The sequence below is a fragment of the Pseudorca crassidens genome, chromosome 13 (assembly GCF_039906515.1).
Source record: "Pseudorca crassidens isolate mPseCra1 chromosome 13, mPseCra1.hap1, whole genome shotgun sequence".
NCBI lineage: Eukaryota > Metazoa > Chordata > Mammalia > Artiodactyla > Delphinidae > Pseudorca > Pseudorca crassidens.
The window spans coordinates 59679955-59707728 of record NC_090308.1 but is presented as its reverse complement, the minus strand read 5'-3'; the positions used below and the strand labels follow the sequence as shown (position 1 = coordinate 59707728).

General features: G+C 35.4%; 1 protein-coding gene across 2 annotated transcripts in view; it reads right to left on the bottom strand.

Annotated features, from left to right (window-relative positions):
• MMS22L (MMS22 like, DNA repair protein) overlaps positions 1 to 27774 on the bottom strand; it is a 141369-nt gene that overhangs the window by 93934 nt on the left and 19661 nt on the right. For both annotated transcript variants that reach the window (XM_067702527.1, XM_067702528.1), the window contains exons 8-11: positions 24460 to 24590; positions 22880 to 22993; positions 13935 to 14111; positions 5141 to 5203 (exon numbers count right to left, since the gene is read on the bottom strand). In XM_067702527.1, coding sequence (XP_067558628.1) covers positions 5141 to 5203; positions 13935 to 14111; positions 22880 to 22993; positions 24460 to 24590 — 485 coding nt within the window. The remainder of the gene's footprint in view (positions 1 to 5140; positions 5204 to 13934; positions 14112 to 22879; positions 22994 to 24459; positions 24591 to 27774) is intronic.

Below are 27774 nucleotides of genomic sequence, written 5' to 3'. Positions count from 1 at the left end.
CATGCACTAATAGAAGTTACACTGTGGTGGAGAATGGAAAAAGACGACACTGAAACAAACAAGATAAATGTAAACAATTAGAACCACCATGAGAAACAGAAAAAGCAGAGTAATGTGGTAGGGTAGCTGGTAGAGGATGTGGGTCATTATTTTACCAGGAATTAAGAATGGAAAGACCTTTCTGAGGGCTGGCATTTGGGCTAAATGACTGAATGAAAAACAGCCAACCACATAAAGAACTGAAAGTAAAGCATTCATCACAGAGAAAACACATGGAAAGTTCCTGAATTAGCAGTAAGCTTGATATTATAGGATTAAGTCAGAGATAGTCAGGAATCATACCTCATTTGAGGCTTTATAGTTTATAGTCAGAATTATGGTTTTTATTTTAATTATGTTGGGAAGCCTCTACAAGATTGTAAGCACAGGGGTGACATGAAATGATTGTTTAAAAAATAGTACATTGGATCATGTACATTGGATCATGCATCGAGAATGAGTATGAGAATGAATACAGTAGTATTCATTGACACTTCCAATGTAATAGAAAATCAGGCAGAGGTCAAGTACAAAGTAGAAATGCTGGGAAATTTGAAGGTGCTTGAGATATAGTATGCTTTAAAGCATGCTTTAAATAAATAACTGTTGAATGACTGGGATTCAGTGTTGTGTCACTTTTCAACAAACATGTATGGCTATTCCATCACAGAAGATGAGATTAAAATGTCTACTTTTTTCTACTTCCTTCTCCTCCTGTCAAAATGTTAGGAGGTGACTCTGTGAAACTGTAAGACTAAGATAAGTGGACAACTTTAGAGATATGTTTGGAAACAGAGACAATAGGATTTGTTGATGAGTTACATTAAGGTATGAAGGAAAGACAGCAATTAAGGAGAACTCTCATTTGGCTTAAGAAAATGGGTTGATGGAACCACTTCCTAAGATGGCAAAGACTAGGGGAGGAACACATGAGAAAGTGCACAGGGCAACCAAGTGGAAATATTAAGTAGACAACTGACATATGGGTCTATAGCTCAAGGGAAAAGTCAGAGCTATTGATATAAATTTGGATGTTACTTTCATATTGATGGCTTTTAGAGCTAAGAGACTAGATAAGATCAACCTAGGAAAGACGATGGAAAAGAGAAAAGGATCCAGAACTGAGAGCCCTTTGCTATTCCAAAATTTAGGTAGGAAGCAAAAGGAGGAGTCTATAAGCAAAACCCAATGGCCAATGAAGTAGGAAGGAAACCAGGCATCATGGAAACCAAGAGAAATATTTCAGAAAGGGAAGGGGGTCAACAGGGTTGAATGCTACTGAGAGGTTAAAATGAGAACAAAGAACTCTTAGATTTGACAATGTGGAAGTTATTGATGCCTTTGACAACAGTAGTTTCAGGTATGGCAGACACAGATGCTTAACTATGGCAGGTTGAGGAGATAATAGAAGGTGAGGAAGTAGTGATACTTAAGTGACGATATATAAAGTCCTTGAACAGGTGAGAAGAGAAAGGATCCAGTACACAGGGAAAGGAATTAGCCTTTGAGGGAAACAGTGACACTTCCAATATAACAGAAAAGCAGATTGAGAGGTTGTGTACAAAGCAGGCACATTGGGAGATTAGAAGGTTTAAACATAAAGGAGTTCTCAACTGACTGGTCCTATTTTCTCAATGATTTATGAGGCAAGATGCTTAGCTAAGGTGACTGGGGCACAGCATGTGTTGAACTGTGTGTTAAAAAAGGAATTCTGAAATAAGTTGTTTTGGAGAGTAGAAAAGTAAACATTCTAGAGCCGAGTGCCACTTGAAAAGATTTATGATCAAGAATTTAAAGTCAGACCAGTCAGCAAGAATAAGTGTATGAGTTTTTTCCACCAACATTCAGCTGCGGTGGGGGCGTGGCAGAGAGGTAAGAGAAGGGTATTAGGTTTTGCCAAGTTTAAAATAGGTAAGGGCTATGGAATTAAAGGTGTTTGTGATGGAGTGATTATAATAAGGGGTTGTATAATCTACATTGTTCAAGGAGGAAAGTTTGGACATGGATGAACACAGAAAAATGAAAAGATCAATGATGATGGACAGAATGAAAATGAAAAGTGAAAAAATGTAGAGCGTAACTAATGGGAGGCAGTGGGTAAGGTAAATAAAAGAAAATCTGATTAGAAGTAAGGATATGAAGAAACTTAGAGGACAGGTGGATTATACACAATGATGTTGGGGTCACTAATAAAAGTAGTATACAGGTATAGAAGAGAAGAGTGATCTTGCTGCCAAATATTTCAGTGAATGAGAGTGAACCAAACATGACCAGATTTTTTTGAGAAGGCTTTTAACTCTTTTAGTTATTAATCTGTTAGAATACACCAAAGCTTCAAGTACTTTAGGAAATTTTTAGGCTCAGCGGCCATGGCTCATGGGCCCAGCTGCTCCACGGTATGTGGGATCTTCCCGGACAGGGGCACGAACCCGTGTCCCCTTGCATCGGCAGGTGGACTCTCAACCACTGCACCACCAGGGAAACCCTCTTAGTCCTTTTTAAAAGAATGCCTTCCTATCTTTATTTCAAAAGATTAAATGCAGGCATATTAAATTCGGGTATATTCCATATATCAAATTCTTTTATAGAACTAAAAATGAAAACATTTACTCTTTTAGCTTATTCTATACAAATGGCAATATAACAATTGTGGGTTCATTTTTTCTTTTTATGTATAACTGACTTGCCTATCAGAAATCACCAGGAGAATAAAATTTATTTGCAAGCTAAACAGTTAACTGTCAGTCTAACTGATGGGATTTTTTTAGGACTGGATAAAGAGAGTTAGACTTCAATATCTCGGGCAAGATCCTTCTGTCCAAGAAACACAAACATTTTGGATTAGTAATTAGAAGATTATTGTTCCACATTATTCAGAGCTAATCACATTCTGAGTGGTTTTTAGCCTTGGACTCTCCAAATTCTTTGACAAATGAAAAAAAATTTTTTTTTAAATATTAGGCTTGCTTAGGATTTCTTCTTATACCCTTCTATGACCTTTGTTAGAAAACTGTTCTGTGATCTCATCAAATAATGAGGCTTTAAAAAGTAGGTAGCATAAAACTAAAAATCTCCCTTTTCATAAAAAAAAAAAAATAATGCTATTATAAAGGTAGAACAGATGTTTACTGTTAGCATTCACAAATATTAAATAGGATTACCTCTAAAAAATGTTTTTTAAAGCAAATACTTAACTATTCAGTTTAAGTAAAATTAAACAATATATGCTCTCTACTAACAAAGCTCAATGTCTGTTTCTGGAAATCCTCTCTGGCTAGAAAAAGATTTAGAACATTATTTGCTTAATTAAGACTACAGTGGAGTGCCCACCAATTTTATGTGAAGACTACTCTATATGTGAAACATATATATTTTTTAAATATTGTAAATGGACTCTTTCTTTCATTGTTGGAGATCAAGTCACAGCACATGAGCATGGTCAGATTTTAATTTACCTCAGTGGGGGAAAACAGATATAATCAAACTGATAGCTCTATCCAAACATATTATTTATTCTTTATGACCACCTACTGCACCCACAAAATTGGTTTCAGGAACTCCAGCAAGTAGTCCTATACTACTTATAAAATCTAATTTGATACAATCAAGGCATGACAAAATTGAGGTTACTAGAGAGAATGGACTGCTTTTTTCTACATATTATAATGACCTCTTCTCTTACAGGAAAGATATTACTTTGACTTTATGCTAGACTTAAATTCACAGGGAAAGTTTCTTAGATTAGCTGTACTATCCTTGCTTCTCTGGTGACTGACTCGCCCCAGTTTTCTCAGGCCTTGTCTGGTTTTAGCACTGAAAGTCCCACATTTTGGGATACTCCAAGCCAGGTAAATCCAGATGGTCATCCTACCTACTTAAAAGAATTAGTGATTTATCTTCAAAACAGCTTTAGGTGATACCATTAAAATACTGGATTAATAGCTGATGTAAATAATGGTGACCACTTTTTAGTGATTCTGTACATTCTAGAAGTAAAAAAATACATGTCTGAAACTTTTTGAGTTACTAAATCAGTATGTACTCAAAAAGAACATAGGAGAAAGCCAATGAAAATGACACAGAAAAAAGAAAATTAAAAAAATTTAGTGTTTGGGATAATAGCTCTTTTGTTCCTGATGCAACTTACGTATTCAGAGTTCTTTGGCATTCTAACCTAGAATTCTTAGTTCATAATTAGAAGATTCATACTATAACTAAATATACTTATATTTTCACCTAAAAAAATTAAGAGTTAATATAGATAACAGGGAAAAAAATTTAAGATATTAAAATGATTTTCAAAGATATGGCTATAAAATAAATGTGTGTAGCAATCTTGTACTACCATATTTCTTTTTTATTCCTCTTCAAGTTTTTAACAATCTTCATTTCGTAACAGAAAAGGAGTCTATTTCCCAAATTAAAAAAATATTCTTTACTAAAATTTCCCCTTAAAATCTTAGCATAAATAACTTATGCTACAAAACTTTACAGAACTATAATACAATATGTTTAAAGATGTGATGAAGAGCACATTTAAAACTAAAAGGAGGTCAAATCTGACCTCTGGGCCATGAAACACTACATTAACCGTTCTGTAGAAAGAAAAATGATAAGGTGTGAAATGAGGACTCAGAAACTAGGACCTTATCAGTTATAGTATGAGTCAAGCCTGTAAGACAAATTGCTCAGCAAGGCAAGTCACCTTCCTGCTGTGCTGAGGATATAGCTGAATTTCCAATGCTCCTGACTATCTCCCTCATCATGTCTCCTAGACTTGATATCATACAGTCAAGGAATGGCTTATAGTTCTGAAGCATCTGCTACTTATTTTGAATACATTTTTCAAAGTCACCAATCAGGTGACTATTATCTTTGTCCTTTAACTGGCAAGTCAGTGTTAAAATAAAAATCTTCAAAATAAAAACTATTGTACAAGGACCCTGCATTGACAAAGAATGATGATTCTATCTCAGACTTTTTATAAGTAAACTAAGTTTGTTATTTAAATCATTTTAACAGTTTGCTTGGTTATTATAAGTAAAATCTGTAACATAAAAATTTAGCAAAGCCCACAAACTGTCTCACTTTAAATGTGTACCTGAACATTGATGGACTTTTTCAGCAGTTCTTCTACAAAGTTCCAGTTTGATTCCATTTGTCTCTAGAAAGGGAGAAAATATTGCATTAAAATTACTGCTTTTAATTATTATTAAAATTATAAAGTAGCAAGTTAAGTGTGAAGTACATTTTCTACTATCATCAGATATCATTACAATTTCTTGACTGTCTAAAATTACTTTGGCAAAGAGTTAGTTTACAGACTTGGAAGAAAAAAATTTACAACTATTCCAATCCCATATAAACCTTATCAGGAGTGGTTTTATCAAACAGTGGTACTTCTATAAAATTATAAATGTTTTAACAAATAATAAATTTTTGCTGTCAGATACAATCTAACAGGGGAAAAAAAAACCTTTAAGTATATTTTGGATTTTTTTACACCGGCGACTGTCCTTCTTTATTCTGTACTTTACTCAGCAGAGATTTTTACCTTTGTTTTATGCATAACAGCTTCAAGATGGTCTACTCTAGTAAACAAGTAACTAAAAATCTTATATAGAAAATTAAAAAAAAACTTTTACACACTGCTACCTCATTTAGCCAATGGTCACTTATCTGGCAAGCTCAACTATCCTGAAGACTCTCTATAATAAAGAAGAAAGTCAAAAAAGACTTTCACAAAGCCAACATATTTCACAAAGGCTAGGCACTGAGAACAATTCTACTTTTCCAAAGGGAAAGCCTGGAGGAACTTTTCACAGGATACCTAGTTCATTTGATACTCAGTTCTTAAAGGTTTGGATATGTGGATATCGGTCAAAACGAGAAGCAAAGAAAGAACCTCCAAGAAGCAGCAAGTAACAACTAGTTTCTGACAAGATAAGAATAAATGGTGCAGAAGTTACCATAAGACTTCAGAAAACTAAGACACAGGCCTTCAAGAATAAAGGCAAAGAGCCTCATCTACCCTTCTATCCGTGTTATAACAACTATGTTGTTCATTGAACTCCAGTGACCAATACAAAGTTAAAGCATGTTCAATATTCTTGATTTTAAATGGCTGGATAATGTTCATGTAAGATGCTAACTACATAAAATCACTAAATAAATATTTCCTTAATAAAAGTGCCTAATGACTGTGGTAGCCAGCCTCTAAGACAGCGCCCAGTATCCCCCTGTCTCCTAGTATTCATACCCTTATTTAATCCCCTCCCACACTGTACCAGACTTGGTCTGTTACCAACAGAATACCAATACTAGTAGGACTGATAGTATGTCACTTCCAAGATGAGAAGTCACTGAAGCATCCATCTTAATGACAATCTCTCTCGTTGACTCCTGGGAAAAGCTATGCTATGAACAGGATCGAAGAAGCCCACATGATGAGTGACTGAAGCCTCCTGCCAAGGTGAGCGAGACTAGAAGTGATTCCTCCAGCCCCAGTCAGGTCTTCAGAGACTGAGGACCCAGGTGACAGCTTGACTATAACCTCATGAGATCCTGAGCCAGGAGCCCCTAGGCTCCTACTGGATGCCAGACCCTCAGGAACTGTGTGAGAAAATGTTTGTTTTAAGCTGCCAAATTTTCTTACTCATCAATAGATAACTAGTACAATGATACAGTTATTTTTAGAAAGGAATTATTGGTTTTTTGAAATACATTTATGTAAATAAAGTGAATGCAAAATATTTATAAGGAAAAAATATGTAGTAAAGAATATGGCCTTGCCCAAAGAGGTCTGGACTTTATCCTTGGTTTCTGGGAGGTAATCTCCGGGGCCCTTCGAATGTTTCGCCTGATAGGAGTATCTTTGTTTGCCCCTGGGCCTAGGGTCATAACTATTGTCTAACAATGTAACTGAGGGTGGAGGGTGGCCACACCCACACAGTCTTAGGGTAGGGCTAATTATACCTGAAAATCAACAATGTAACTTAGGCTGGGGGCTTTGGGTCCTGTATTATTTGACCTGAAGACTGAGCTCAACCATCATGTGGATGCAATCCATTATGCCTATGCAATGGAGCTCCAATAAAAACTCTGACCACTGCAGTTCAGGCAAGCTTCCCCGGTTAGAAATACTCCCTGCATACTGTCACACACTGATGCCAGGTGACAAAGGTGTCTCAACTCTATGGGGAGAGGACAACAGAAGCTCCACATTTGCTACTTTTCCTGGACTCTGCACTATGTACTCTTCCCTTTGCTAATTTTAATCTATATCTTTTCCCCATAATAAACCATAACTGTGAGTATAAAAGCTTTCAGGGAGTTCTGTGAGTCCACATAAATTACATGGCTCTGGGAATCCCCGAGCTTGTAATTAGCCTCAGAAATGAGGTAGCCTTGAGGACTGTGCTCTAAAACTCTCTCAAAAAGGAGACCATTTTGTTCTAGCAATACTATGTGTACATTGTGTTGGGGTCTTTACATTATTACTTCCTAAAATAAATCGTACCCAACTCATAGATAACACAATTAAGTCTCAGAAATGTCATGTACACAGAAGTCAGAGCATGAATTCAAATCCAAGTAGGTTTGGCTCCAAAGCCAGTGTTCCTTCCATTATACCATGCTATCAATAAATGAGTTTCTTTTTCTAACAAATTTTCCCTCAGCTTCCAGCAATCCACTTTTATATCATTCTTTATTAAGATAACATCACCACTAGTCCTAAATAATCACAAGCATGACAGGGTTGATGTATTTAGTTTTATAATTTGATAGGGCTAATGAGTATATTTTGGTTATTCTAGCAATTTGAATCACACAAATCAGAGAGAAGTAGTATGATTCTCAGCCAGAGAATTTCAGCTCTATTTAATAGTACTGTGGTTATAATCTAAAACAAAAATAAACCACAATTCAGAGGAAAGAATGGCAACTATATCATGCCCAAATCAAGTCTAAGTGGGAAAATATGTATAAAAGGTAACATATTTTTCTTCCACAAGGAAACTTAACTTTGAGCAGCTACGGTATTTTTTTTTTTTTTCTGTATACTAAGTTGTAGTATAGAAAGGAGGTAACAGTCATCAATTTGGGGCTATGTTTTATATTTCTTATCCCACTATTAAAATGAAGACACTCACTTAAGCTTCAGCACAGGTGGTATTTCCACCGGAAATATAAAATAGACACCCCACTCTCCACTTACAGCCGACTAGGTAACCTGGAACAACTCTCATTTTAAGATTGTATTTCACACCTTTTATCTAGTCACCATTTCAGATATTTCAAAGAAATGCATCAGCTGGCCTCACTGACTGCACTATGTTCTGGGCAGGGAAGGCACTGTTAAAATGATCCCTGCAATGTCCCAAAGTAATTTTTCTCTTTAAACTATATTTGCTTTTAAAATAGATGTCTGGGATTGTAAGAGGCTAACACACTCTCATCAGGAACAAACAAGGATGGCCACTCTCACTACTTTTATTCAACATAGTTTTGGAAGTCCTAGCCACAGCAATCAGAAAAGAAAAATAAATAAAGGGAGTCCAAATTGGAAAAGAAGAAGTAAAACTGGCACTGTTTGCAGATGACATGATACTATACATAAAAAATCCTAAAGACGTTACCACAAAACTACTAGAGCTCATCAATGAATCTGGTAAAGTTGAAAGATATTAATGTACAGAGATCTGTTGCATTTGTACACACTAACAATGAAAAATCATAAAGAGAAATTAAGGGAACAACCCCACTTACCATTGTATCAAAAGAAATAAAATAATTAGGAATAAACCCACCTAAGGGGGCAAAAGACCTGTACTCCGAAAACTATAAGATGTTGATAGAAGAAACTGAAGATGACAGAAACAGATGGAAAGATATATGGTGTCTTTGGATTGGAAGAAATCAATAGTTAAAACGACCATACTACCCAAAGCAATCTACAGATTCAGTGCAATCCTTATCAAATTACCAATAGCATTTTTCACAGAACTGGAACAAAAAGTTTTTTAATTTGTATGGAAACACAAAAGACCCTGAATAGCCAAAACAATCTTGAGATAGAAGAATGGAGCCAGAGGAGTCATGCTCCCTGACTTTAGACTATATTACATAGCTACAGTAATCAGAACAGTATGGTACTGGCACAGAAACAGACACATAGTTCAGTGGAACAGGATAGACGGCCCAGAAATAAACCCACACACTTATGGTCAATTAATCTATGACAAAGGAAGCCAGAATATACAATGAAGAAAAGACAGTCTCTTCAACAAGTGGTGCTGGGAAAACTGGGCAGCTACATGTAAAAGAATGAAACTAGAACATTCTCTAACACCATATACAAAAATAAACTCAAAATGGATTAAAGACCTAAATGTAAGACCAGACACTACAAAACTCCTAGAGGAAAACATAGGAGGAACACTCTTTGACATAAATCACAGCAATATTTTTTTGGATCCGTCTCCTAGAGTAATGGAAACAAAAGCAAAAATAAACAAATGGAACCTAATTAAACTTAAAAGCTTTTGCACAGCAAAGGAAACCATAAACAAAATGAAGACAACCTACAGAATGGGAGAAAATATTTGCAAATGATGCTATAAAAAAGGGATTAATTTCCAAAATATACCAACAACTCAGTATCAAAAAACCAAACAACCCAATCAAAAATTGAGCAGACGACCTATGTAGGCATTTCTTCAAAGAAGACATACAGATGGCCATCAGACACATGAAAAGATGTTCAACATCACTAATTATTAGAGAAATACAAACCAAAACTATAATGAGGTATCACCTCACAAGTCAGAATTGCCATCATCAAAAAGTCTACAAATAATAAACACTGGAGAGGGTATGCAGAAAAGAGAACCCTCCTACACTCTTGGTGGGAATGTAAATTGGTGCAGCCACTATGGAGAACAGTATGGAGGATCCTTAAAAAACTAAAAATAGAACTACCATATGATCCAGCAATCCCACTCCAGATACATGCACCCCAATGTTCAGTGCAGCAGTACCTACAATAGCCAAGACATGGAAGCAACCTAAATGTCCATCAACAGATGAATGGATAAAGATGTGCTGTGTGTGTCTGTGTATATATATGTATACATATATATACACAGACACACACACAATGGAATTTTTACTCAGCCATAAAAAAAAGAATGAAATAATGCCATTTCCAGCAATATGGATGGACCTATAAGTCAGAGAAAGACAAATATTATATGATATCACTTATATGTGGAATCTTAAAAAAAAAATACAATGAACTTATTTACAAAACAGAAATAGACTTACAGACACAGAAAACGAACTTATGGTTACCAAAGGGGAAAGAGGGGGAGATTATAAATTGGGACTGTGGGATTAATGGATACACACTACTATACATAAAATAGATAAACAAGGACCTACTGTATAGCACAGGGAACTATATTCAATATCTTGTAATAACCTATAATGGAAAAGAATGTGAAAAAGAATATATATAACTGAATCACTTTGCTATACCCTTGAAACACTGTACATTTCAATTAAAAAAATAAATAGAAACAAAATAGATGACTGGGATTGTAAGAGTTTAACACACTCTTATCTAGGTTGGGAGAAAAGCATTAAACAGAAATATATAAAAATCTAAAGTCTCTAGTATGAGAAGTGAGATACCAAATTTTCCTTAAAGGCCTGTGTTAAGGAATTGGCAACTTCTGTGATTTAAATCCACATACAGCAAAAATCCAATTTACAAAAACTCAAAAAAAATTAACCATATCTCAAACCTATTTAAAATATAAAGATTTCACATTAACCTTCAGGGCAAAAGCAGTTCACATTTAAAAACTGAAACATCTCTATGATTATCACAAGACTAGCAGTATTTCTCTGCTGCAGAACATATGACTAACTATTATTACTTCATATCCTCCTCTCACACCAGATTACTCTTTAGTGGAATAAAGCATGCTTAATGCATAACCATTTTCTATATGGTAGCTGGCTATGCTAATACATCATAAGGAGAAAAAAAGAATTCAGATAATTTTCAAAATTCTGACCTAAGTATATCTCAGAAACAAATTAAAATCCTATATAATCTCTCTGAAAGAATGAGTCAATACACCTTTATGTTCATAGATTAAAATGATTATATGATTTATAAACCAAATTGAGACACTTCTGAGAATAAAAGGGAACAAACGAACCAGATGGGATGAGGGGAAAATGGGCATAAACTGGGACTGTCCCTGGCAGACTGGTACACATGGTTATGCTACCAGAGACCTATTCATGAGAGGAAGTTCTCAGAAAGTTTCTCATATCAAATTTATCTAAGCGATAAAAAATAGGGTGATATTTAACCACTGTGTACCTCAGTTTCTTTACCTGTAAAATGGATATAATATTAACTTCTTGCCTACTGCATAACACTTCATTGAGATAAAAACCAAATAGTCACTCTGAGATATTAAACACTTTGCAAATGCAATATGCTAAAGGTATCACCCCTAATGAAGACTATCATTAACTGGAGAACTTAAGTTTTTGTTTTGCAGTACGCGGGCCTCTCACTGTTGTGGCCTCTCCCGTTGCGGAGCACAGGCTCCGGACACGCAGGCTCAGCGGCCATGGCTCACGAGTCTAGCCACTCCACGGCATGTGGGATCTCCCCAGACCGGGGCACGAACCCGTGTCCCCTGCATAGGCAGGCGGACTCTCAACCACTGCGCCACCAGGGAAGCCCTCAAGTTTTTCTTTTAAAGACATTAAGAAGTCAAGAAACGTTTGAAACTCTCTGAAGACTCATGAATAAAGGCAAAGTCTATTTTACATATATACATACACATTACACATCTTTATTATTTTATCATATGAAAGGTTTTTTTTCCCAAATACCATGGCTCTCTTTCCTCTTAAAACCTTCTATATAATTTTAAAAATTAAGATTGAAAAAAAACATATGTTTCTTGGCAAAAGAAAACCATAAAGGAACTGCTGACAAATATTAAAAGACAAAGGTTAAGCTATTTTAAATACAGAGAATTCTTTCACTATCTTGATCCAGAGCTAATAAAAGCAATAATGTCCTACGGAGTTCCCTCTATGAAACTGAAGAGTGATTTCAGCAATGCAACATAGGGTGGTTGTACCAATACAATTCAAAACTACAATAGTAATACTAATGATATATATTAACGTGGCTAGATTACCTACCATACTGGGAGCATGTGGGGGTTGATATCAACCACTATTGAAATGTACCACTCACTCAAATAAGTGTTAATGGCAGATCCAGCAAGCATTAATAACATGAAAGCACATTCCTTGAAGCAAAAGGCAGTACAATCTATTTCATGTGTATCCTATCACGGGCACCTATTATTATGATGGCCACTCAGTAGGAACTCAGAAGTGCTTACCTAATTACCCTATTTATTTACACTGCAGAAATATGTATTTGGAAGAATTAAGGTTGGGTGGTAAGAGAAATAAAAATGCTTATGTAAAGACCTTTGAATTATAGATAAATTTTTTGAGTTCTTTCATTGTTGTTCTAGTATTTTAAGAACTAAAAGATGTGAAACATAACCATATTAACTCCATTATAATACTCAATGAAAGGAATACTAAAGTAATAATGGCATTTATCAGTTACCATATATCAGTATGGGAAGGACTCATGTGCATAAACAAAGGACATATGATCCTTCTGAGAAGTTCATTCTATTGATCTTATTGATCTCTCTCAATGAATTGGTAGAATGCTTAAATACATCGATACTGAGCTGTGTGTGGACTTCTCAGAGCACTTTCTGACTTATCTTACTATATCTTGTGATCTCTTAAAGGACCGTTTATTACTAGGGAATCACTCAGAGGACCTCTAAGGCCCTTTCTCCGTTTCTAGGACACTATGTCAATACTAACTGACCCTCAGATTCCAGGGATGATGTCTGGGCTCTGTCCAGTATTCCAGAAAGAGGAAAATCTGTGAAGTCCATCAAGGAACATGTTTCATAAAGCAAACGTTCCCATACCTGATAAGAGTATGAGATCCAAAGGACTTTTTAAAAATAAGAATTTCCAAACTCCAGACCAGATTACAGTACTAAAACAGGATCTCTAGATTTAAGAAATCTGAATTTTTAGAAACTCACAGATAGGCCTGTTGATCAGCCAGGCTTGTTAACCACTGCCAGAAAAAAAAGACAAATTTTGAAAATACAGACATGCTTATTTTATGGAACTGATGGGTTGATATAATACTATGTTACTTCTGAACATGGAAGAAGTTATATACAAATAGGGTTTCAGATAAATACACCTACCAGCTGATTTTATTTCATAGGGATTTTAAAATAACACTGAAAAAATGTTTCTAACTAGAAATTAATATACTAGTTAAAATCTCTGTCTTTTTACATGAAGTAACTTCATCGTTGTTTAACAGATTAAAATATCTTCACAAAAATCTTCTCTAATTCATTTCTAGAGATGTAGGCTTTCCCTTTGGCAATCTTAAAGATTTTAGAACTAGAAGAAATCTGAACAGAACAATCCAGTCCCATGATTTCTGGATGAGAGAACAGAGGCCCAGAAAGGTTTAAGTAATTTATTAACAGTCACAAAGCTACTTAGTAGCAGGCCAGGACTAGATCCCAAGTCTTTTCCCTAAACAAACAGTAAAAACAAAGATTATCATTTTCAAGATGTTTACAGAAAGGTTTACAGCTTCTAGATTCAGAAGCTGAGTTGATTTCTGTAGGATTATAATCTGATTTTTATTGTTTCTCCTCACTTGCTAATTTGCCTACAAAAAGTACATATTGATTGATAATACAAGAAAGTTTGAAAAAATAAAATCTTACCATTTCATCCGGTATTCCATGGCGATCAAACTGATAAAATGATGCTACATGAGCAATCATCCACCAACTAAAACCCAATGGATCCCTGGGCTGGATTATAGGCACAGAAGGTCTTCTTCGGTCATTTGATTTTTCAAAGAGCGTTTTAAGTACTTTATTCAACCAGTTCCAAAATGACTGTAGAAAAAGAGGTATTATGATTCAATTAAATTTAGACACTTATCCAATAACCTGTGATTTGGGTTTTTTTCCTTAATTTTTGTAAGGAAATATAGACACAAAGGAGAATACAAAACACATATATAAAACTTAGAGAATAATAAAAATACCCAGGTTAAAAATTAGAAAATGACTAGTTCCTACAGTTTCCACAATCATATCTTCTCCCATCCAGGAGTAACAATTATTATATATTCTGACTTCTATAATATATCATTCCCTAGTTTTTTAAGTTTTGCCACATAGATATACACGCCTCGATCACATATTGTTTGGCTTCACCTGTTTTTTTTTTTTTTTAATGTGTTTGTATTCTTACGTAGCTTGTTTCTATTCTTTGGTAACTTACTTCTTTTCCTCAATATTATATTTGTGAGATTTACCCATATTAGTGAGTATAGCCATAGTTCATCAGAGTATTCCAATATATGACTATAAGATAAACTATTTACCTAATTTACTACTGTTGAACATTTGATGGGTTTTAGTAAGATTTTTTTCTAGGTATTTGTCCATTTTATATAAATATTTGATATTATCAGATATTTTAATATCTGCAGAGTTTGAAGGCATGTTACCATTTTCATTTCTAGTACTGACTTGTAATCATCTCAAGAAAGATTAGCCAATTTTAGTAATTTTTTTGAAGAACCAACTTTTGGCTGTTTTGATCTTTCAATTTTTTGATCATCTTTGTTGTTTTCAATTTCATAAATTTGTGTTAGTCTTATTTACTACCTTTTATTTTCTTTGGGTTTACTATATAGGAATTATTTCCCCTAACTTCTTATAATGAATTCTTAGCTCATTAATTTTAACTTCTTTTCCTCTAACATTTGTATTTAAAGTTATATATTTCCCACTAATTATATCTTTAGCTGTAGTCCCAAAGCTTTAATTAGTAGTATGTTATCATTTACTTCAAGATATTTTATAATTTCCATTATAACTTCTTTCACCTATGGGTTATTTAGAAATGCATTTCAGTATTTCTAAGCATATGTGTATTTCTTCTCTTTGTAGTTCTGTCAGTGTTTATTTTCTACATTTAACAGCATATTACTAGCCACATAAAATTTAAATATATTTTACCTTCCTGGTGAATTGGACCTTTAATCAGCATGAAATGACTTAATGCTTTCGTTGGTTTTAAGTCTAATTTTCTCCAATATTAGTTTAATACATTACCTTTCTTATATCTTTTTTCTATCAATTCTAAATCCTTCTGAATTTTGTTTTAGATTCTCTCTTACAAACAGCTTACAGTCTGACAGTATATGTTTTAAATGAGCAATTAGTACATTTGCAGTTAATGTAATGTAACTCATATATTTAGTTTTAAACGTACCATCTTTTTTTTTATTATTATTATTTTTTTTTTTTGCGGTACGCGGGCCTCTCACTGTTGTGGCCTCTTCCGTTGCAGACCACAGACTCCGGATGCGCAGGCTCAGCGGCCATGGCTCACGGGCCCAGCCGCTCTGCGGCATGTGGGATCTTCCCGGACCAGGGCATGAACCCGTGTCCCCTGCATAGGCAGGCGGACTCTCAACCACTGCGCCACCAGGGAAGCCCGACAATCTTATTCTGTACTTCTATTTATACGTCTATTTTTTCCACCTATACCTCCTTCTTGCCTTCTTTTGGGATGACTACTTCACTATTTTCCCCTTTATTAGCTTGTAAGTTAAATAACCTACTCTCTCTTCTTTTAGTGGTACCTTAGAAACAACAGCATACATTCAAATATCTTGGTAAGTTAATATATATCTTGCAATTCTCTCAGACAAAACAAGGACCTTAAAATACTCTAACTCATTTATGCCCTACCCAATTTATAAGCCAGTATTACCATGTATTGTAATTTTTAATCCCATTAGATTATATTATTGATTTATACAGAATATTTACCACTTACTTTATTCCTTCTTCTGCCTAAAACTTATCTTTCAGGATTCCCTTCAATTTTGCTTCATTGAAAATTGTTTCACCCCAGTCTTGAAAGATTTTGCTGGATGAAGAATTTCTTACTGAAAATTACCTTGTTTTAATACAATGAAGATTTCCCACTGGCCTCCACTGCTGTTGAGAAATCAGCTTACAGTCTAATTGTCATTCTTTTGAAAATAGCATTTTTCTGTGTGAATGCTTTTAATCTCTTCTCTTTGTCTCCAATGTTCTGCAGTTTCACTATGATGTATCATGGTGTGTTTTTCTTTTTATTTGCCCTAGATGGAATTCATTAGGCTTTTTAATATGATAGCTTTCATTAACATTAGAAGATTTTAAGTCATTTTCTCTTCACATACTTTTTCTGTTCCACTTTCTACTTCCTCTCCCTTGGAACTATACATAGAAGTATATCAGATATTCTCTCTAGTCTCACATGCTGCATTTATCTACCATGTTTCTTCAGTTTTCTTTGATCTGTAACAGTTGTTCAGATTATCTTTCATGACTGACCCTGATGTTCTTGAGTAGGCCAGCTATTTAGGTTTGACTAGTATTTCTTCATGATTAGATTCACACGATGCATTTTTGGCAGGAATATCAAAAAAAAAATCTTGTTCTTTCAATGCATCACATTGAGAGTACATAATATCAACTTGTTTTATTAGTGGTTAACTTTGATATCTTGGTTAAGGTGGTATCTGCTAGATGTTCTGCACTGCAAAGTTACTGCTCCCTTTGTAACAGACAAATACTGTGCAGAGATACTTATCAAGCTATGTAAATATTGTGCTTTTCATCATATTTTTGACAGCCATTGAGGATTCTTTCCTGAAACAATTACTATGAGGGTTGTCAAGTGGTATTTTCAAATTCCATATTACTTCTACATTTACTAGGAAGAGCTTCCCTTCTCTCCATTTATTTATATCACTAAAGACTCACAAATCCTTACTGTACAGATTACAGTCCTTTGCTATCATTTATTTTTTTGCTCAAATTCCCAGATTTGGTGTGTGGGAGATCTTCATGTTGGCCCTTGTGTCCTTTTGACAAGTCCTCATCATTTTTTCAGCACCTCGTTAGTTTCTGGTACAAAAGGTTCCAGACTCTTTTTTTATTTTGCATGCTCCCACCTAGAATCAGTCATTTTACCATTCTCTTTTCACTGGAGAATGGTCATTTCAAAACCAAGACATAGCTGAAATTTTCTCATTGCTACTCAGATATCCACCTAGTAAATAAGGTAGAAAATGTATATATGTCCACTCACACATATCACTCAAGAAATACTCATTAGTTTTCCTTTTCTTCCCTGAAATTTAAGTCTAAATGACATCTACTAGGTACTGAGTGTTGAGTTTTTAAGAACGCACTCATACAGATATAGCCAGTATTAGTTACATTTTAGAATATTTTCTGGGATAAAAATATGCCCTTAATCATATTAGTTTATTTTCATTCTTGGAGTTCCCACATAATTTGTGCTACGTGTGAATTCCCAAACATTCCTGATCCTCTCCTAGGTTTCTCTAATTGCTTCCTATCCTGTCCCCCTGGGAAGCAGCACCTTGTTGCCTCCACAAAGGTCAGCAGCAGCAGTCCAGACAACATTTGAAAATAACTTAATAACCCTGAACTGCTGCTCCCCTTTGGACAATTTCCTTAGAGCATTAGTCCTTTGAACACTGACTTGGTTCCAGAAAATGTCCCTTTCTCAGTGGGAAGACTCGAAATCCCATTCAGTCTTCCCCTCCCTCATTCCAAAGAATAGGACGGAGGGTAGGCAGTAGAGAGAAGGAATTAAATACTTCTTTTTGGAAGAATGTAAGCTTGTGTGCGCACACGTATATATATGCACACACATAATTTGTTCTTTTAAAAAAATAAACAGTGCATTACAGAAATCAGTACTGACACATCATAAATTTTTAAAATCATGTACAAGACAGAAAAAAAAAAATCTCTGCTTTCAGCAGTCTGGAAAGCTCCTAAGAATAGGTTCTATATAGAGCTTAGCCCGCTGTCAGCATTCAGGGGAATGATCACATCTCCTGCAATATCATTAACTCCTGAGTGAATGAAAGAGAAAAGCTTCCCTGTTCCTCCTGAATCTTTCAATTGCTTTTTCAGTTTTTCTTTCTCTGCTTATCCACATCCATCTTGGTCCCCAAAGCCATTGCCCGTCTGATAGTACAAAGAGTAATTTTTAACTTGCTTCTTTGTTGTTTTAGAAGGAATTTTTTGTTTTGATTCCTTTTTGTTTGGTTAATTTTTCTTGGTCTTGAGATTCTATTAAGGGATGTCATAGTTAGAGCCCATATAACCTCCACAGAGCAAAAGATGGGACTAAATCGTTTTTCTTTTCTTCTTTTTATAAATTTATTTATTTATTTATTTTTGGCTGCGTTGGGTCTTCATTTCTGCGCACGTGGGCTTTCTCCAGCTGCAGCGAGTGGGGGCTACTCTTCGTTGCGGTTGCGCAGGCTTCTCATTGTGGTGGCTTCTCTTGTTGTGGAGCACGGGCTCTAGGCACGTGGGCCCAATAGTTATGGCTCACGGGCTCTATAGCACAGGCTCAGTAGTTGCGGCACACGGACTTGGTTGCTCCACGGCATGTGGGATCTTCCCGGACCAGGGTTTGAACCCGTGTCCCCTGCATTGGCAGGCAGATTCTTAACCACTGCGCCACCAGGGAAGTCCCTACATTGCTTTTCTTTAAACTGAGGGCTTGTTCTATTGTGCCATACTGGTATTTCATTCAATGCTTGGGCTGGAAGTCCGAGATCAGGGTGCCAGCATGGTCACATGATGGCCCTCTTCCAGGTCACAGACGTCTGCTGTGTCCTCACAAGGAGGAAGGGTTTTTGAGTCTTTTTAAATGCTCTACTGTTGCCTTGTTTTATGTTTTTTTTAAGAAGTCTAGTGCAGGTCAACTTATTTAGCTTTTCTAAGTAATTTAGCCTTTTTGCCTAGAGGATATGAAGATTTCCTTCAGGACTGGAAGATATTTCCTCTATGTCTGAAGTCAAATAGTTTTACAATATGTCTCAGGATGGATTATTTGGAATTAATCTTTCCACTTATCAAGCAGGCCGTTTCAATATGTAGATTTGGGTCTTCTTTTACTTCTGGAATATTTTCTTGGATAATAATTTTGAGTGTTAGCTATATCCCATTGTTTTGGTTTTTTTTAGGGGACTCCATTTATACATATGGTTATTTCTGCTTTGCTTATCTCCCATTTCAACCATTTTCTCTCTAACCATTTATATTCCTTTCTTTATCTCATTTTTAATCTCTTGGTTATTTTCCTGCCTTTCTTCCATGCCCCTTATTAAATTTTCACTTGAGTCTATTCTCCTTGGGCACTTTGTAATTCAGTCAATTTTATAATGATGTTTTCTTCCATTTCTCTCCTGCCTTCAGTTTATTCTTTTCATTAATTCCTAGCTTTTGGTCTTTCTGTTTTAAAATCTGAATATCTTATTCAAGTTGTTTTTTTGTTTTTGTTTTTATAGCCCCAAATGTTTATCTCCTTAATTCAGTCTGGAGTATTGTCTTAGGATTTTCTTCTGCATTATAGTTGTTTCTGGGGAAGAGGGTATCCTCAGCTAAAGTATATCAAATCAATTCTGTTTCCTTGTAGTAACTTTATAAAGACTTGTTTAGTTTCCTTCTTTTCATTTTGCAGGTTTGGACTACTCTAAAAGATTCCTAGTTCAGTGAAGCCCTCTTTTGTCAATGTACCAAAGTCCCATTTCTTTACTAGATTTCTTTTTTTTGGTGGTGGTGGTGGTGTGAAGTAGGTATGAATCCTTTGTTGTTGTTTTTTTTAATTTATTTTACAAGAGACATTGTTCTATGCTTTTACTTCCTATCCCCTTCACCACCTAATCACCAAGGGGGAACCACTCCCTTTTTGCCTTTTTATTCTCCAGAAGCTCTACCTTCAAAGACTGCCTCATGCTTTGCACACACTTTTATGTTCCTATTCTTCTGATCTACAAAAAACCTTTCCAGTATTTTTCACATTCTTGAAATGGTTTTAGACCAATTTTATGGCTGCTGCTAACTCTCTGTTCCTCTCTCCTCAGAGCAGTTTTTCTCAGACTGCCTGCCCTTGCTTGACAGAAAGGTGTGGTAGTGCTTTGGTAGCTTTTACTTTTAATTTACAGCTTTGAACATTCTTATCTTGCAGGTATGCTATCAACATGTTTTCTGTGCAGTTTTATTTGTTCTTGCTATTTTATATTTTGGGGAAGGTTACACGAGAAGATGTGGGTTTAAGCGTCCACCCATTGTCCAAGGCTACTTAGAAGTCACTGGCTTGAAATTTTTAGTACAACCTAAGCAACATGAACTCAGGCTATAAAACTGTATGAGTGCTGGCTTATGATAAATACACTGAAGCTATTTTAAACTGCAAAGAAACACAGTTAAAGACAGGCAATTTTCCTTACAAATTTAGTTGAGTTTCTAGTTCATTCTTTTGGGGGCCCAGATTTATGGGTAGTTGGTGTATAGTAGGTTACCAACTTGAGTTGATTCTGAGCTTTGTCTTCTATTCCTGGACCTTATAATATATGAAAGCTAATTTTCCAAGTTTATATAATTCAGCAACTGCCTCTAAGCTTCAAGGTTCAGCTGACCTGAATTCCTACCTACATTTAGTATTTGGCCTCAATACTTCTTACTTTCAACAAGTTCACTGACACATCTAAAATGCTTATTATATGATATTATATGATATGCAGCATGATTATTTTTTTAGCAGAAAGGTCAAACTGTCTTACTGTCAGGAATGGAAACTTCTAATTTAACTTTCAAAATAAAATAGCTTTCAAAATCTGTGAATAATATATTTTAGTTGTGTTTTAAAAAATGAAATGACCTATGATTTCCATTATTTTAAGACAAATAACTCTGGTTACTACATAAAATGAAAAGCATAACAATCATTTAGGTTAAACAATACATATTACTATGCAAATTTCTATAATATAGTATTTTAAATTATGTCTACTTTTCTGCTTAAAATCTAGAAAAAGACTCAGGGCAACAAGTATGAACATGCCTTAATTAATTCTATGTAGTTTACACTTTCAAGTCTAAAATTTATAAAATAAGAACAATTCTAAAAAATATAAAATTCTTAAAGATAAACTGCAGAAAATGGAAAAATCTATGTTTACCACATAAATGAAATAAAACATCCTGGAAAATAATCAAAGGAAAATATTGCTGAGACTGTGTAATATTTAAGTCTCACTGTGGAAAGCTTAATGCTACTGACAAACCAAAATGTCACGGAAAAACACCTTTCTTACTCAATAAGTAAAAATGCGTTAAATTTATACATAGTAAATTTACTTTATTTTACTTATACCTAGTAAATTTACTACTAAAATAACTCAAAATAAATATAGTATTATAAACCTCCAAAAAGTTATTATTAAAATTATACAGATAATTTTCACTGTCCTAAAAGTGCCCTGTGTTCTGCCCACCCTCAGAAACCACTAATCTTTTTACTGTTTTCATAGCTTTAACTTTCACAGAATGTCATACAGTTGGAATCATACAGTGTGTAGCCTTTTAGATTGGTTTCTTTCACTTGGTTATATGCATTTAAGGTTCCTCCATGTCTTTTTATGGCTTGATAGCTCATTCTTTTTAGTGATGAATAATATTTCATTGTCTGGATATACCACAGTTTATCCATTTACCTACTGAAGGATATCTTGGTTGCTTCCAAGTTTTGGCAATTATGAATAAAGCTGCTATAAACATGCATGTGCAGGTTTTTGTGTTGACATGAGTTTTCACTGTGTAAATACCAGCACAATTGCTGGATCTATATGCTAAAACTATGTTTAGTTTTGTAAGAAACAAGCAAAATGTCTTCCAAAGTGGCTGTACCATTCTGCATTCCCACCAGCAATGAATGAGAGTTCCTGTTGCTCCACATTCTCATCAGCATTTAGAGTTGTCAGTGTTCCCAATTTTGGTCATTCTAATAGGAGTGGTAACTCATTGTTCTATCCGTTTACATTTCCCTGAATTTGTAGGGTCTTTAAAGAAATTTTTAAAATATTAGAATTGAGCTTTCGACCTGAAGAGCTACAGAGAAGTTTTTTTAATTTATGGATAAATTCTTGAAAATGTATATAGGAAGAAATTATTTTAAACTCCCAACTGGATAAGAACATATAAACCATTTTAAGTATCATTTCACAGTGAATTATTTGTATTTACTTCTGCAAATGAATATTTCTCTTTTTCTACTAATCCAGAACACTTGAAATAAAATAAAAGCCCCATTCTGAAGACTTGATCAAAATGAGGTGAAGTAAAATTTCCCACCTTCCCCTTTGTGTTTATCTTTCTCTCTCCTTGAAATAAGATACTGTAAAATGGATTAATAAAAACCTGTGCTTTATTTCTCCACAAATCTAAATCTACCTCATTTCCTAACTAAAATATTTCCTGATTACTAGAGGGTTTTTAAGTATGGTCTAAAAGATTCTTGACAGAAAAAAAAAAGAACTTGAGAAAATAAAACAGTCAAATCTTGTACTTCCCCTAGATGTTTCATATTACCAATTTAGGGTTAAAAAAATAGTAGGTATTTAGTATTCAGTTAATGCTCTGTTTGGTGGTGGTGGTTGTCTTATTATAAAGAAAGACTTCGTAAGATTTTTCTTTGACAAAACCACTGCATGAATTCAGTGTAAGAGCTAGTACCAATAACTAACATCAATTTTATAACTTACTTCTGAGAGAGACCATTTACTCCTGTGGTTGAGGAGATGAATGAGTAGAACCCATAATTCTTTAATGCATGGACAGGGGCAATGGTGACTCATTAATGCTTCAGAAGGCCTAACCTGCAGGAAAGACCCAAAAAGAGTAACTTATAAGACAGCAGAACTTTACATGCCACATATCTCCCCAAATGTTTTAAAAGAATGATTTAGATGACTTAAAATTTATGCTCAATTACATAAAATTGTTTATAAAAAAACATACCATTTCATTAACTTTTAAAATAAATTTCCATTTAAAAAACAAAAGTACACAATGAATTTTATTTTCAACTTAAAAAAAACCTCTGCTTTAATCATCTAGCCCAATGGTCAGCAAAGTTGTTCTGTAAAGGGCTAGATAGTAAATATTTGAGGCTTTAATAGTGAAATAGTCTTTGTAACAACTATTCAACTCTGCCATTGTTCTACATCAGTCACAGATAATGGATAAAAAGGATGGGACTGTGTTCCAGTAAAATTTTACATATAAAAACAGGTGGTGTGCTAGATTTGGCTGCAGGGCCATGGTTTCTAAACCTTGATCTAATCTATCAGCCAAATAAAAAGACTTCTAAGAAAATGATTAGAAAATAAATTTTGATTCTCTGTAATGCAGACTAAATTTTTTTGTAAGAACAAGTACAATTATTAGGAATTTATAAAGGTTAGGCAACTTTACCATTTTTGTAACAAATATACCCTCAATGGCCCCAAATAATACAGAGAATATGCACTGTAAGTATAGCCAGACTTCTGAAATTCATAATGTGTTCATTATTTCACATACTACATACACTTTTCTAACATAATACACAGTAAAAAAAAAAAACAACAGTAAAGACATTACTATATCATATCTGGTCAATCTACTAATTATATTAGTTGTAAATACATAGACTAGATTTAAACAATATTAAAAATAAATACATAAAACACAATCTAAATTTAAAAAAATTATAAATCCCAATTTCCCATAGGTAACATTTATGCTTGTAACCTGAAATAAGTGATTATTGTCAACAAATTTCCATTGCTTGAAAATAAATGAATACCATAGCACTTTCAAATCACTGTCTGCATTAAACACTATGATAAGCAATTTAGTAAAAACATGTAATTTCCCCCATGATTCTAGACCTTTTATGAAGACAACCAAACAAAACCTCTCTTTAAATATGTCAACTAACTTTAGCTAAGTACTCATTTATTTTATTATATAACAACAAAACAATAGATTATTAAAGGGCTGGTATCTATTTGAACAGAAATTAAATTTCCAATCATTATCATGAACATTCTGTTTTTATTTATTTTTGACAAATGGAAAAGGCTATTTTTTTTAAAACAGCTCTAAAACACTAATTCCAGCCTGTTTTAAATGTTTACCTCAAATTCTTTTCCCAACCACCTCCCAAATAAAAATAAATATAAAATTAGAAGAATTAACAAGTAAGCCATTTTAGATTCTTATGGGTCAAACCACATGCATTAAGTACTGACTATTGCCATTAAATACCAAAAGTGCAAATGAACTCTTAAAACATTACCTTATCATACCTGTTGAGGGACAGGCTTATTAAATCACAAAGAAGATTTTCACAATGTTCTTCAAATAGGCTGACATTGGTTAAATTGTCACCTGCCAGATTCATAAACTGATGACTATATATAACTTGTTCTAAAAATGGAATAAGATAAATTCTGTTTAAAACTACAGTAGATTTTAGTAATTCAGAAGGAGGAAAGTGACTGTATACCTTTAAATTAACATAACAAAACTGCAAAATAACAGTTAAAAGCAAATGTTTTGCAAATAAAACTTTGAAAACAATTCCTTTCTTATACGAGCAGTGATAGACATTAGCTTAAAAAAGTTTCAATCCTCCCAAGTACCATTTAATAGATTTTCTTAATTTGGCCACCTGAAGAGCAACAATGCAACATCACTTCAAAGAAAAAAATACAAGACAGGAAACACCAGAAAATCTTTACCCATATTTCTAACCAATAAAGCCTTTAAAACATTATTCCTTTAACAAATACTGAAAAAATAACCATGTACAATTGTTTTTTGGCATGAAATAGAGTAAACCAAGGTAACGGATACCAAAATTTGAACCTGTCAGAGTAATTTCATCTGAGTATTGCTCTAAGAATATATTATTTGAAATACAGTCCACATGAGAGAGGAAATCATATGTTTGTGTACACCTTTATATGTTCACATGTATGTATATAAGTGCTTACACATATACACATACACATATATGTATTTTCGTATTATTAACGCATTGAAAAGCAGGTATTGAGGTAAAGGATATGTTTATTACCTAAATAATTAATAATTTACAACTACAGGAGACCTTAAGATGGCGGAGGAGTAGGACATGGAGATCACCTTCCTCCCCACAAATACATCAGAAATACATCTACACGTGGAACGACTCCCACAGAACACCTACTGAACGCTGGCAGAAGACCTCAGACTTCCCAAAAGGCAAGAAACTCCCCATGTACCTGGGTAGGGCAAAAGAAAAAAGAATAAACAGAGACAAAAGAATAGGGATGGGACCTACACCAGTGGAAGGGAGCTGTGAAGGAGGAAAGGTTTCCACACACTAGGAAGCCCCTTCACGGGCGGAGACTGCGGGTGGCGGAGGGGGAAAGCTTCGGAGCCGCGGAGGAGAGCACAGCAACAGGGGTGCGGAGGGCAAAGCGGGGAGATTCCTGCAAAAAGGATCGGTGCCAATCAGCACTAACCAGCCCGAGAGACTTGTATGGTCACCCGCCAGGACGGGTGAGGGCTGGGAGCTGAGGCTCAGGCTTCGGAGGTCAGATCCCAGGGAGAGGACTGGGATTGGCTGCATGAACAAAGCCTGATGGGGGCTAGTGCGCCACAGCTAGCCAGGAGGGAGTTCAGTAAAAACTCTGGACCTGCCTAAGAGGCAAGAGACCATTGTTTCAGGGTGTGTGAGGAGAGGGGATTCAGAGCACGGCCTAAACGAGCTCCTGAGACGGGCATGTGCCACGGCTACCAGCGCAGACACCAGAGACAGCCATGAAATGCTAAAGACGCTGCTGTAGCCACCAAGAAACTTCTGTGCAAGCACAGGTCACTATTCACACCTCCCCTCCCAGGAGCCTGTGCAGCCTGCCACTGCCAGGGTTCCGTGATCCAGGGACAACTCCCACGGGAGAACACATGGTATGCCTCAGGCTGGTGCAATGTCATGCTGGCCTCTGCTGCCACAGGCTCCCCCGCATTCCTTAACCTCCCCGCAGCCTGAGTGAGCCAGAGCCCCCTAGTCAGCTGCTCCTTTAACCCCGTAATGTCTGAGCAAAGAACAGACGCCCTCAGGCGACCTACACACAGAGGTGGGTCCAAATCCAAAGCTGAACCCCAGGAGCCGTGTGAACAAAAATGAGAAAGGGAAACTACTCTCAGCAGCCTCAGGGCAGCAGATTAATCTCCACAATCAACTTGATGTATCCTGCATCTGTGGAATAAGTGAATAGACAACAAATCATCCCAAAATTGAGGCGGTGCACTTTGGGAGCAACTGTAGACCTAGAGTTTGCTTTCTCGTCTAATTTGTTTCTGGTTTTATGTTTATCTTAGTTTAATTTTTAGAGTTTATTATCATTGGTAGATTTGTTTATTGATTTGATTGCTTTCTTCCTTTTTACTTTTTTTAATATATAGATACATATATTTCTTTCCTTCTTCTCTTTTTGAGAGCGTGTATGTGCATGCTTCTTTGTGTGATTCTGTCTGTACAGCTTTGCTTTCACCATTTGTCCTAGGGTTCTGTCTGTCCGTTTTTTTCTTTCTTTTTTTTTTTTTTGGTATACTTTGTAGCTCTTATTATCACTGGTGGATTTGCTTTTTGGTTTGGTTGCTCCCTCCTTTCTTTCTTCGTTTTAATACTTCTAATTTTTTAAATCATTTTTTAATTCTTTATTTTAAGAACTTTCTTTTCTTTTCTTTATTTCTTTCTATTTTTCTCCCTTTTCCTCTGAGCAGTGTGCCTGACAGAGTCTTTGTGCGCCGGACGGGTGTCAGGCCTGTGCCTCTGAGGTGGGAGAGCCGAGTTCAGGACACTGGTCCACCAGAGACCTCCCGGCTCCACATAATGTCAAACAGCGAAAGCTCTCCCACAGATCTCCATGTCAAAGCTAAGACCCAGTTCCACTCAACGACCAGCAAGCTACAGTGCTGGATATCTTATGTCAAACAACTAGCAGGACAGGAACACAACCCCACCCATTAGCAGAGAGGCTGCCTAAAATCATAATAAGATCACAGACACCCCAAAACACACCACTGGATGCAGATCTGCCCACCACAAAGATAAGATCCAGCTTCATCCACCAGAACACAGGCACTAGTCCCCTCCAACAGGAAGCCTACACAATCCACTGAACCAACCTTAGCCAGTGGGGGCAGACTCCAAAAACAACAGGAACTATGAACTGCAGACTGCGAAAAGGAGACCCCAAACACAGTAAGTTAAGCAAAATGAGAAGACAGAGAAATATGCAGCACGTGAAGGAGCAAGGTAAAAACCCACCATATCAAACAGATGAAGAGGAAATAGGCAGTCTACCTGAAAAAGAATTCAGAGTAATGACAGTCAAGATGATACAAAATCTTGGAAACAGAATGGAGAAAATACAAGAAACGTTTAAGAAGGACCTAGAAGAACTAAAGAGCAAACAAACAATGATGAACAACAAAATAAATGAAATTAAAAATTCTCTAGAAGGTATTAATAGCAGAATAACTGAGGCAGAGGAACAGATAAGTGACCTGGAAGATAAAATACTGGAAATAACTACTGTAGAGAAGAATAAAGAAAAAA